The 13,879-nt window shown below is 45.8% G+C and overlaps 1 protein-coding gene across 1 annotated transcript in view; it reads right to left on the reverse strand.

The window, feature by feature from the left end:
* Positions 1-13,314, reverse strand: part of LOC311119553 (lymphoid enhancer-binding factor 1-like) — a gene marked incomplete at both ends in the record, with an annotated part of 37,904 nt that extends 24,590 nt beyond the window's left edge. The window contains 2 exons of the mRNA XM_084194231.1: positions 11,557-11,684; positions 13,248-13,314. Of these exons, the coding sequence (XP_084050357.1) occupies positions 11,557-11,684; positions 13,248-13,314 (195 nt within the window). The remainder of the gene's footprint in view (positions 1-11,556; positions 11,685-13,247) is intronic.
* Between the last annotated feature and the right edge of the window lie 565 nt (positions 13,315-13,879).

Below are 13,879 nucleotides of genomic sequence, written 5' to 3' on the forward strand. Positions count from 1 at the left end.
GTTTCCCCCCCTCTGCTCTCAGTCAGGTATTCTGGGCATCAATGGCTGTCAGTTTGGATTTGGGAGCTCAGCGTTGAGGGGGGAGAGTCTGGCTGGAGTGGCGGGGGTCTTTGTGCCTGGCTCTACCTGTGGAGGAGGGAGCTGGAAGCAGCAGTCAGCTAGCAGTCCCCTCTCAAAGCGCTAGCTAGCTCCATGCTAACTAGTAACTAACATTTGATATTGAGAGCTGTAGGCAGGTAGCAGTTCCCCCTCAACATGCTAGCTTCATAAGAACTCCTACAGTAACCTAAAATCTCTTAGTGCAGTGGTTCCCAACCAGAGGTACTAGAACCCCTAGGGGTACTTGGCCTATCCACAGGGGGTACTTGAGAAGAATCATAAGACCATAGGCCTACTGGTAAAATGCACGAGGGGGTACTTCAGAGGTACTCCGGGTAGAGCAGAATTCAGTTGGTGGTACAGTAACAGGTTGGGAACCACTGTCTTAGTAGTCCTCTTTGACATGCTACCTAACAAACACTAGCCATTGAGGGAAAGGGTAGCTAGCTTAGCCATAGGGTCATGGAAGGGTGGTGAGAGCCAGTGGGAGGCAGATGGCGACAGGCTGGCGGGGAGTGAATGTTTACGAGGAAGGTTTGAAACGGCACGCGTCGAGGAGAGGAGCGTGTATCAGGGGTGAATGATTTGAATGGGAGTCGCTTGAGCTGGGGAGTGTACTGACCTAGTTTCACTCGTGCGCGCACACACACACACACACACACAACCTTGGGGAGGTAAACACTCTGGCACAGTGGTAGGTAGGGGATCTAATTCAATGACAACAGAGCAGGAGAATGAGCCAACTGTCTGCTAATATATTTATATTATTAATCTAAAAAAAGGCAGTGAAATATGATGTCCACACTCATATACTCATGTAAAGGAGGGGAAAGTGTTGTATGCACACCTATTGTATATTAATTAATATTACTTTTAAAATAGTTTTGCTGACCGGCATTTTGCTCCTGTTTTAACCATAGCAACTCAGAGGATCCATTCTGCCCCAGAGCCATGACGCCTGTGTCCTAGCGGTCTTACATGTGAACTTCTGACCCCACAGTCACATGATCAATGGCCTTTTCACCTCAGCGCACCTCTGCTTTTTGAAGACCAACGCCTCTTAGCCGTCTACTCCCACTGGCTAGGCAGCTAATAGCCAGGTAATAGACTTCAGCAGGCTATTGGATTACCTATAGTGAGTCATTTCAGCTTCGTCGTGAAATATGAAGGATAAACTGACCTAAAGTCAGTCAATTTTTACAAAATTTTATTTTGATAAAAAGGTGGAGGAGGTTTCTACATAAGGGGCTTTTATACTACTCCTCCTCTTACTCTCTAGCCAAGATATAGTGTTATAAGCCCAGTCATCGTTACTATAAGCCAAAGCATTAATCATTGTGGATCCGGTTACAAACCATTCTTGTCTTTTATAAAGTAATGGACAGAACTACAATAGGTCCGACTAGCAGCCCAGCTGTTGTTTAGGTACAACTCCTCGTTTTTAAAGGGTTAACCGGTGAGACACTAAACACCTGCTTTTCAGCCTGGAATTAGTCATTAAAACCCCACATTTTCAGCTTCTCTCACACACACACACACTCTCTTCAGATCTGAATGAAAACAAAGCCATTCTAAAAAGGCGTAATCCCCTCGGAACAAATGGCTATTCTCCACCCATGTATGACTCGGGCTGCGTCCTAAATGACTCCTTGTTCCCTTTATAGTGCGTTACTTTTTAACAATACCCATAAGACTGGTCAAAATTAGTGCACTATAAAAATCGGGAATAGGGTGCCATTTGGAATGCACCCAAGGGAACACTTCAGCCAACCTTTCCAGGATCAACCCAGTCACAAGAAAAGCTCCGCCCCTATTGGTTACTTTTGTGAGACGCTTTTGTAGAGACATAACACAAACCAAAACAACGACCGTGTTAAAACACGGTCCCTGACAACGGTCGGACCATTCTCTCGACCACCTCTTAAGAAATGGTAATCGTCTTACTTTGTCATGATATATTCAAATCCTGATTGTAAAGAAAGAAACTGCATGAGGCCAAGCCCAACACATGTAGCCCATTCATTCATCTGATACTACACTTGAAATAGATGCAGAATGACAACGAAATTAACACAACACAGCACGGTTATAATTCAATTCTATTTTCTGTGGCTCTTGAAATGAATGGACTTGTACAGTATTTCCTTTGTGTATCAGTCTCATTTTAGACTTAGTGGGGGGTAGCTATGTTCCCATCAGTCCAATCATCACTCTTTACACTACAGGGCCTATCTCGTATGAGCCAAATTGTAGTGTCTCTCTTCCAGCATGGCGAGAGATAGCATGAGACCAACAGAGATCACCAACTCATGAATAGCACCCCAATATGTAATTGCATTACACCATTACAATGCTCAAAACCTTCTGTGGTCTGAATATGGTCTATACACAGGAACACAAAGAAAATGCAACACTCCGCTGGGAGACTAGCCTAGCATTCATTCACACCTCTTTCCAGATCTCCTGCAATATCAGAGAGATGAATTAGCCAAAGCCAGGCTTGGTGCACCGTGGACTTTTATGAAGTCAAAGAATCTCGGTGAAACGTCTATGAACCTGTCATATCCCATCCGCTTTATAGCTGTCTATCTTTGTACGGAGCGAAGACCCTGTCTGTGTATAGGGTTCACATGAAGGGTGGAGTGGGATTGAGATTGAATAGCGATTGAAGAATCCCCATCTCCACCAAGGCGCCCATCTTGATTCCTCTTTTCTTGGTGGCGTAAGAGGGGGATAGGAGGGGGTTCATTTGCTTTTTCCGTCCCCTTTCATCTCAAAGATAGGTGCGTGGCGGGGGCAGAGGGGGATGAGGTTGGGGCTCTGGATCGATTTGATATTTGGATGCATTGTTTGATGACGGGGAGCTCAAAGCCGAGGACGTCCCTCTGAAGTCTCTCCTGACGGGAGACATGAAAAGTCTCACCTGGTTCCCCGAGCGAAACTGAGGTGGGTAGATTGGGCAGACAGACATACAGATGCCACACCAACTGGGCAATGTTTTTCAGTGTAGCTCCCTCTATTTTCTCATTTTAGATCTCAATCCTTGTCACATATAGCCTATTAATAATTATAATTCAAAACATGTATTTTCCAATATTTTCAATACAGAATAGCAAGACTCAACGCTTAGTTCCTAGTCAATATATATATATATTTTTTTTACAGTGACAAAGGAGTAAATCCAATCCACTCAGTTTCATTTATTCACCATTTCAGTCTTTACAAAACAAACGTCACTGACATCCATATTATCACTGGTACCCCAACTCTAGAGCTGGGACGATAAACCGAAAATGATCGACACTGACCAAACCGACCACTTATCGTGGACATTTTGCTGATATCGTTCATTATGATAAATAACCTATAGGGCCCTACTAGAGAAATGTGTTAAATGCTAATATGGGTGATTGTTAAAATGGGACAATTGAGCAACATTCAAAGTAGTAGTAATAGTATTTAAGGGTAATATAAAAACAAATTAAGAACTTAGGTGGGTGTTAATGTTATACACGTAATTCAGTCGATTTTTCGTAATATGGATTTGTCCATGTCGCCCAGCTTTACTCCACTCGTCTTAACACCAGTGTAAATCTAATGTCCTTAGTGTGTGTGTACATCCCCAGGGGAAAATCACAGCCTTCCCTTCCATCACCACCAGATGAAGATGATGATCAAAAGAAAATAGAGGAGAGAGAGGAGGGAGGAGAGGAGCACAGAACAGAACACAGCGTAGCTCATCAGATGAACAAACACATTCTTGCTGGATATCTTTATGGGTTTCATCACCCTGCATCAAGTGACTGCCGAGAACCAGCTAAACAAAAGACCTGTTTTCTTCTTCATGAGAAAGAGAGAATATCTTTCCCTTTAAATGAGGTCATCTGTTCCAATAATAGGAAGCTGGTATATTGCGATGTCTGTAAATTCTAGTGGTTACAGAACAGCAACCAGAATCAAATCGAGCAGGTAGCCATAATCACTTCCGAAGAGGCAAAGATTCACAACATTTCAGCATCGTTCCCCAACAAAGCATGACCCAGGACATTTTACATTTTAGTCATTTAGCAGACGCTCTTATCCAGAGCGACTTACAGTTAGTGAGTGCATACATTTTTCATACGGGCCCCCCGTGGGAAACAAACCCACAACCCTGGCGTTGCAAGCGCCATGCTCTACCAACTGAGCTACAGGGGACTTGCTGCTAAGTGCCATGATGTGGTGTGTGTTGCATACTGTAGCAGGGGTACGGTCCAGACCCATAGCAAGAGAGAGGAGAGAGCGAGGCAGTAGTCCCATTCTACTCTGTTTTCCTCCTCCCTCTGTGACCTGCAGCCATGCAGACTAGCTCTCCAGCCGCTCTCCTCTCTCCAGCCACGGCAAATTGGGTGCCCGGGGTGTGAGCCTGGGCCAAGCCTGGCATTTGGGGGCCATCCGAGGCGTCGGGCATGAGGGGTAGAGATATGGCACTGAAGGGGGACGGAGGGAGCAGCGGGGGGGGGGGGGGGGGGGGGGGGGGTGGTGAGGGGGCGGCACCAGGCACGAGCCCCAACACAAAAGGAACAAGGCTCATTAGAGAGACTGAGCTAGCTAGCTAGAGCGCCATGGCAATCACTGCCTCCCTCTCTACCCCTCCCTCCCTCTCCGCTCGCCTCAGTCAAATATGGCTACATCTGCAAGTGTAATCACTCCATTGTGCTCCGATTTTCTGCTCTGCTGGACGGCGGCATGGCGGCCTGCTTTTCAGCACCTCTCCCTCGCTCTCCTTCTTTCCCTCCCCTGTCCGTGACCCAGTGCTGACTTCTCCTGGCTGGCTGGCGAGGGCCAGTCAGTGAGTCTCTGAGATTACAGACACGTAGTCAGTCACTCAGGTAACAGAGTTACTAATCTGGCCCTGTTGAATTACACATAATTGCCTCGGCACTGTGATTGATTTCAGCCCTGGAAAGGAAAAGACGACCCCCCCCCCCCTCCCCCTTCCCCTCCGACACGCATACACCCCTCCTCCCTCTCTCCCTCTCTCCGGCGCTCCAGCGCGAGCAGCAGCCAAGACTCTCCAGCTAGTAGGAGGCTTTGAAGAGATCAAAGCCGAGGCCGGGAGCAGTTGCGCACCCTGGGAATACGGATACAGGGAGGCTCTCTCTGCTCCTCAGACCTATTTTCCAGCGTCATGTCGGATTGCAGCTGTATTGCATTTTGCCAGTTTTCTTAATGCTCTTGGTTTTTACTTTGACATCAGTGATTCCCTCCCCTCCTCCCCCCCTCTCTGTAGGTTTCTTCAAAAACAAGGGGGAGGAAAAAGAGGGAGGGAGGAGGATAAAGAAGGCAGGAGAGAGGGGAAAGAGAAATGTGGGGGGGGGGGCTGGAAAATGAGGGAGGAGAGAGAGACTGAGAGAAAGATCTACGGGCTGATTTTTTTTCTCACAACTCCATAATAGGGCAGTTCAAATGAGAAGGGGGGAGAATACAGCATTTGTTTTCAATTCCGAGGCTGATATGAAAGGAGCGGCAAACTTTTATGGGTTTCCCAAAAATTAAAGACTGGCTTTTTTCACCATTCAAAGAGCAGGGTGTTTTGTTTTTATAGCCGAGACCACACAAAATGAATTGACAGCAAACCCCTCCTCCTGTCCTCCCTAGCTCTGCAAGCTCAAACAGAAAGATGAGGGAAAAGGGGATACCTAGTCAGTTGTACAACTGAATGCATTCAACTGAAATGTGTCTTCCGCAGTGTGACCGCGAGCACTCTCACACTCAAGCCAGTATATGAACAGTATGTTTGGGAAATAGAGGAAATAAAAATGTATGCGGTCAATGTGTGCTAGCAAAAACAAAGAACAGAAAGAAGGGGGGGGAAAAGAGCTATATCCATCTATCAGCTTGGTTAGTAAAGCCTGGTGACGAGGCAAGGTGAGCAGCACAGACCCCTTTGTACAGTAACTATACCGGCCCTATACCCAACCTTCTACACTGAGGAGCATTAATCTTTCAGCGCTGTCAGACACACACACACAGAGCATGGGAGTCTCTTTAGCTCTCACACCCACCACAGGACACACAGAGAAATAATGAGCTTCTGAAAAATATGGAGGAGGGAGAAAAAAAACAAGAGTAACTTGATGGTAACAGAGCGGCTATTGATCAAGGCCGTCACACTAGGACAAAGTCAGGACTGTTCGCTGGTTCTCTCTGAACTAGAGCGCTGGGAGGAGTTACACCCAGTGTTTCACCCCTGCAGCTCCCATTGTCCCTGTCACAGTTACAGCCTGTTTACTGACTGAGGTACATGGCGGACAAAAAGCACCAAATATAGACCTGGTTATCACTCAACTAAAAAAAGGGATGATTTTATGATCATGTTACCACAGTGAGGTACTATTTGGGGGCTTTTGGGGACTACAAATAAAACTAATGGCATCAAAAGGGTTTTAGCTACACAACTTCAAAAGCCTCCCATTCATCTCCCGTTGTAGTGTGTCAATGTGGAACAACAACGTGTTTTGCTTGGCGTCTTAAATTTGTGGTGGAGTCAGTCTTATCAGCAGTGTTTAGGTGGTGGAGGGAGGCTAGGAGTTGGGCTCCGGTCCCTGTGAGCCGAGCAGAGCTCCCACAGACCGGCTTCAATAGGAGCCACGCAGCCTGGGGAGTGGAGGGACTTTCACCGGGGGCCCTTCTGACGGCCCGGGAGTCAAAAAAACAACAAGCTGGAGCGACGACAACCGACGCCACACAGAGACAAAAACAAAGCCACTATCCTCTCTAACCCTCCACTCCCACCCAAGCACACGCCTCTCCCCTCCTTTCCGTATCCCCTGGTGCTCATGAGGCAGGCGGTGAGGAGTGAAGCTCCCCCTCAGCAGGTGCTGTGGCTGGGGCCTGGCCTCGCCTGGGCAGGCTGGCTGGCTCCATGGAGCAAGCCATCTTTCCCTCAGCAGGATGTATGAAGGAGGGAGAAGAGAGGAGGACTAGAGTGTTGTGATGTCCTCAGCTATGATGACAGTATTGTTTTGATGAGCGCATGAGAGCACGTGAAATCAAAACTCTTATATGCACACACACACAAACGATACAATCTATTTTTTTACCATATTCCCACACTGCTCAGTTACACGTTTCATAAAAATAAAGAAAAGATGACATACTGTCCAACTAATCAAAACATGAGCGACCAACATACACAGACACAGATTCCTTCAGCGTGGAAACACGAATTCACACCCCGTTATGTGAATACTTGGTGCATCCTTGACTGGTATTATTTTGTCTTCTCATCTTACAGGGAGACCAAAAAAAAAAAAACACACCAGTCGTTTCAATTTAGAGGATAATTTCTCCCAGCTCCACTTAACAAGATGAAAGACTTTGATAAGGGGATTGCAACCACATGGAATCATTACTGTGGAGGGAACGCCATATGGAATAAATGTGTCAACCAGCCTCCTCGCCATATACCATACAGTACAGTAGTTTGATGCGCGCTCCGTGTCAATGAGACTGTTTATAAAGAGCTGAGACCCAGAAGCACAAAGGGTGGGAGGACGCTGGAGAGTGAGCGTTCTGTGAGGTCTATACACAGTGACACACCCTGCTGTTTGTCAGACCTGCACAGCAGATGACATCAATGCAGCAATGATCCTCTGATGGTCCTTGAAATGTAGCCCCCCCCTAAAGAGTAAAAAAAAAAAAACTTCAAATGATTTACTTTTTTGAAAATGTAATTTGGTCACAAAATACAGCAATATTGTTTATAGGCCAATTTTAGGCAACGACATCCAGCAGCAGACTCATACATCAAATAGATCCCAGCTGCTTCACAAATCACAACAAAACGCTGCGCTCGATTCAACGCCTTGAACCGCACTAAAACCCTGCAGACGTAGATAAAGAACTACACATGGCGCCACACGTTGCCGCAGACTACACTGCGCGTGGACATGGAGGGCTTCTGGGAAATGTAGTGTTCTCATATCAGGGATTGTTGCCGAATGGGGCCAGGGTTTGAGACCGTGAGGACAGATACACATGGCACTGGGGGTGACGAGGGGTACGTCCCAAATGGCACCCTATATTAGTGCACTACTTTTAACTAGTCCTATGTGGCCTGGTCAAAAGTAGTGCACCATATAGGGAATAGGGTGCCATTTGGGATGCAACCGAGAATAGGGGAGCGCGGTAAATCCCGTTAGGTAAGCCAGGGTTAGTGATTCCACACCGCAGAGCATGCCGCCAAGGAGATCCGTCACGTTCTCGCTGACATCAAAGGGGAACCACAGTCTCCCCCCACGGGCTCTCACACACCACAAGGACCCGCCACCAAGGGGGACGACAGGGGGAGGGAGGTATGGCCTGGGAGGGGCAGCAAATGGTTCCCTCAGCTCTCTCCACACCAAAAGCCCAGCTTAAAAATCAGCTATGGCGATTCCATCTTCTCCAACTGCTGCACTGACAGGCTGGAGACTGGATGCTTGGAGATCATCAACTTATGCTTGGAACGAGGTAGTGGATTCAAAGTTATAGTTTTAAAGTAAGGTAGTGTGTGAAAATGGCTTCCACTGTTGCAGGCTTGGTGGTTAAAAGTTGTCATGCTCAAATTCAGATGTTTCATGAGAAGGTGACAAAAGTTTAAACTATGACTGAATCAAGAGAGGAGCAGCATCCTTGTTTATTCAAACACACTAATCCTGAAGCTATACATTTGATACAATGACTCAAATAGCATTTCTCATTGACTCCATTGCACGTTCTATTTAAACGTTTATACAGTCAGAAAACAGAGGGGTTGAGTTAACGCACATAGGAAAGTGTTTGCTCGCTAATTCCTAGATTTTAGCCAGAGAGATGTGAGAGCTTGATGCCAAGCTGCCAGCCAATCCAGACATGGAACGTGTGGTCTTCGCAAAGACTTAACAGAGGCCAGAGTAAGGAACACAATCCCCTCTCTCTTCCCAGAGTTCTGTGCAGTCCGGCCCTCTGGCTATGGGAGCTGGAAATATGAGCCATCACACACGCAAAGTCACTTTAAATAATCCAATATGCAACAGTCAAACCTCACACGACCCTACCTCTGAAGACTTGAAGAACACACACACACGAGAACATATCACTACAGCTCTCACTGACACCAATATATAACTAGATAACACTTAAAACAGAATACTAAATGTATTTACATCACTAGGCTTCTAGAAAGACTAAATAGTGGCAGGCAAGGTTTTCAATGCAATTCCTCAGGAACAAACCACACCAACCAAGAGCCAACAAATACTGCTACAAAGTGTAAACTCTGTATTGACAATGTAATAAGCAAGTTAAAAAAAAACACTAATATGACACACTTTATCTGTTATAATAAAGATAATAATAATGCATTCATTTTCATTTCACCATGAAAGCTTTAGACCACAACTGCACTGCTTTCTTAAAATTACCCCATCTCTCCTTTCATATCTAAACCTGGACAACCACTTCCAGAGATGAAGGGATATCTAACATCCAACGGAGATCCTCTCTTCCTTCCATAAAAACACAGAACTTTATTGAATCAACTACACAGGGACAAGCCCCATATGTGCCACTGGTCATGGTGCCTCCACTACGCTAACCCCATTGACAGCTGAACTACTAAAAACCCTTCGTCCCTTCTCCATTTAAAGATGTAAAGATCTATCGCAACTCCTTAGAGGTACTATCGCTCACTCCTTGCTTCCCTCCCAAAGATCTGCTGACAATCAGTAACTCCGAACAGCTCTGTCAGTTGGGCCTCATGCACAGGAATGCCATGGTCAATGAAAATCAATCTAAACTGGAGAGGGGGATGAGGGAGAGGGAGGGAAGAAAGGGAGAGAACGTGCCTTTGATCTGGGTGAAAACTGATCCTAGGCCTGCAGATACTGTGGCTGCGGTGGTGGTGGCCGGCAGGCTTGATACAACAGGCAGCACACACATTTCACATCCAGTCAACAGCCAGGCAGCACACACATTTCACATCCAGCCAATCAACAGCCAGGCAGCACACACATTTCACATCCAGCCAATCAACAGCCAGGCAGCACACACATTTCACATCCAGCCAATCAACAGCCAGGCAGCACACACAGTTCACATCCAGCCAATCAACTAGAAGAGAAAGAAGAGAGGAGTTCTGTTCCAAAGTCCATGACTGCACCGCCATCAACCGGGTCCGTTTTACTGGATAAGTGAGAGAAATGTACATAAAATGGACTACCGTTTTATTGAAGACGGGGCGAGGGGGGAAATTTGGCAAAACAAAAAGCGGGCGGCGGCCACAGTAAATGAAAGTGGGGGGAAAAAACGGTCCAGGCAGCGAGAGGGGCCACATAACAGCAGTAATTTCCTTATTTAAACAAGGTTGGATGGAAGCCTCTCAGACCTTGAGATGTTATCCATTCCATAAGATGAAAAACAATTATATTGGAGCAGTAAATTGGCTGTAAAAACATCTATGGTCAGAGGACTCCTATACAAGAGCAAAGTGGGTGCCGCTGCCATGAGATCAGAACACCATTCACTTTGTATTGTCAGTCAGATTCACACAGTCGCTACACAGACTTCAAACCCTTCAAATTAATTTCATGATGAAACCAACTCAGACACACAGGCAGACATAAGCCAGAGTCTTTGGTCCTTGAACAATGCGTGTATGTCTGTGTCCTCTAGTCTATGTGCTAGCAGGGTGCAGGGACAGGCTTTGGGAGGCACCGAGCCATAGCCAGACTGGGTGTATTCACCAGCACACAACCTACCCCCCCACACACACACACACACACACACACACACACCAAACAGGATTAGGGTGGACAGCTGCTGGCATGCCCTGGCGTTTTGCGTCTGTCTTGCTGGAAATGTTCATAACGGGACAGATACAGGAAGCCAGCCACCAGGCCTACAGCCTGAAATTAATACTGTTATGTTATAGGGACTATAAGCATGGTGACATACGGCAACCCTGGCTATTTCCACAAACTGGTGGGCTTACTGTCAATATGTAAACAAAAATTGATTAAGTTAACAAGATGAGCGAAATAACACATAATATGGATGTCGTTAATCTGCTGGAAAGTATGACAGGCATGTGGGGGAGACTAGATCACATGTGGTTGCCAAGGGGACAGGTAAACACAACATTACTGGGACATGTTATGTACGGCTATCACAGCCATCACAAACCGGCTTCATCACACTAGGAAGGCGGCGAAGAGAGGCAAAGAACATTCTAGAGTTGAAAATATGGTAGAAAATATTAATGGAAATTTCAATATACAGGTATATTTGAATAGAAATCCCAGGTTTAGCGCACTCTTTTTAGGAGTTTAGACCTGGTTAAGTATTTAAGATCGAATCAAACTTCACAGTGAAAATGTACTAGACACAAACGGCTGGATAGCTTGACAGATTGGTGGAAGTGATTGATTGGAGGTATAGTGTAACTGGACTCACCGTTCTGGGCATGGGCGGCGACAGGGAGCCGTTGTTCATGTAGGAGTCGTTGTTCATATTAGTCATCATGATGTAACCTGGGTATCCAGAGTACGAATGACCTTTGTTGTACATGTCTAGGTGTTTCCCTGGAAAAAAGCCCAGGAGACAGAAAAGTGTGACCTTGAAGCTTGGTGCAAATCGTACATTTACGATCATTAATGGAAGATTTGTTAGAGAACTCAAGTCAAGCACATTAATCTCAGTTAGGATTTTGGCCTTTTAAATAGAATAGCATCTCTAAGCAACAGTCTGATCTAGTAACATAGCAATATTCCCCGCCATCATAACTTCAGCAGTTCAGAGTCATTGGGAAAATCTCCTGGAGTTTATAGCCTACTAATACAGTTGCATGTGAATAGTCATTGCCAAGTTAGTCTCGCTATCAACACTGGGTCCATCTGGCACTATGACAATCGCATCATCACGCCATGCATGCCTCTTGATGCCGTAATGATATCGTTGTCGATCGCTGCGACCCGGTGCCCCCGTTTCACTAGTCTTTTGTCTTGCATGTCTTGGAGAAGAGGAGAGGGGGGCCGTATTATACAGAGGAACAATGGCGTCCCTCCGTGCCAATTAGCGTCAATTAGGAAGAACATACAGACTGTGTCAAAACAAGAGACGCCCCTACTGTTCCCCACGCCTCTGACCTAAAGAGAGAGCATTTGATAGGGGCCGTCCGTCCCCCTGCCTGAATAGAAACACGCAACAAACGACTTGGTGGCTGTTAGTTGTTGCTTTCTGGGGAGAGGGGGAGGGGTTGGTGTGGTGTGTCTGGTAGATTGATGGCAACATGGGCTTGTTGTGGGGAAAGGGAGTGTTTGGTTTGAGGGGGTCCTATTCAGGGCTGCTAGGGGAACAAAGAAGAGACACTCTGAACAGAACAGAGCTCCAATCATGACCTGCAGCTCTATCTGGGGTCAGAATACAGCCCGGACCAAATAATGACATCAAATGAGTCTGGCGCTGTCGCACAGCAGCAACATGTTGTACAGGACAACACACACAGAGACAGAGAGAGACAGTGATACAGAGAGACAGAGAGTATGTGTCCAAAATTAGCCAAGGAGAATATTAAGTGTCACTCACTACTAGTATCAGAGAGCCACATGTTTAAGTCACTGCCTATCATTTGAAGTCCTCTTCACAGGTTTTTATTCATGTCAATTTAACAATTTAAAAGCATCAGTATTACATCTTTCAGATAACCATGCAAGGGGCCGCAGTCATTGGGATTACTAAACAATTCTCTGCATAAATAATATTTCCTCCGGACCACAAAATACTTACATATATGACGTCTTATTTTATTCAGTTTGTACATGTCCTGACTAGAATCAATTCAGATATCATCTCTGCATCAGAATGAACTGGGGTCAGATAAGAAAAAGGACCATAGTGTGACTGATCAGTTCTGAACAGAAAATTAAGTGGGTAGAACCTTTCCCAGTCTACCATCTTTCTTCCCTTTAAAAATAAAAAACAAATCTCTCAATTATCAAGCCTCCAGAAATGGATTTGAATATTTAAGGGGGGGGAATTTTTTTAAAACCTTTATCTTGGCTCAATGTTACCCATATATAACTGCAGATCTCTAAAACATGCTGATAACTGACTGGAGAATATTTAATGTGATGTGTGTCACTTACCATCATCCTGATGGTCTCTGTGTTTTTCATGATATGAGTCTTGGGATATTTGGGATTGTCTAGTTCCCTGTGAGAGACAGAGACAGAAATTAGGTTATTCAATTTGAAAAACTTCACACACACACACACACACACACACACACACACACGGTTAAAAGCACAAACAAACACGCTGCTATGGCCTGCGCCATCTTTCAGCTTGTCCCCGGACCTAAGAACACATACAGTGAGGCGAGTGCGTTGGGGAGAGAGGGTTTGACGGAGCGGTCTGTATCAACCCCTCAACGAGCCACTTAATTAAGCTTCATGTCCTTAAGGAGCTTACAAATTAACTTGCATCAGTCTGCTTTCATTTTCACCAACCAATTTACCCAAAGCTCCAACCAAATTCCAAATCAAATAAATCACGGTAGTCTGATGCTTTGCAATAAAAATGTGTTCTGCAAAAAAGCTTCAAAAATAACTGCGAAAATAGAGAAGAGGGGATGGTTTTTACTGTATAGTCGACTGCTTTTCCAAAATACTGTGAACCCCTCCACATGCATCTCCCCCACCCCCGAATGGGAACGGGTAGAAAGACCTCCTTTTGGAGTTCACTTCCCTGAGGGTGGCTTCCAGCAGAGTCACGGAAC

The sequence above is a fragment of the Coregonus lavaretus genome (genome assembly GCF_964263955.1).
Source record: "Coregonus lavaretus genome assembly, contig: HAP1_SCAFFOLD_2220, whole genome shotgun sequence".
Taxonomy (NCBI): domain Eukaryota; kingdom Metazoa; phylum Chordata; class Actinopteri; order Salmoniformes; family Salmonidae; genus Coregonus; species Coregonus lavaretus.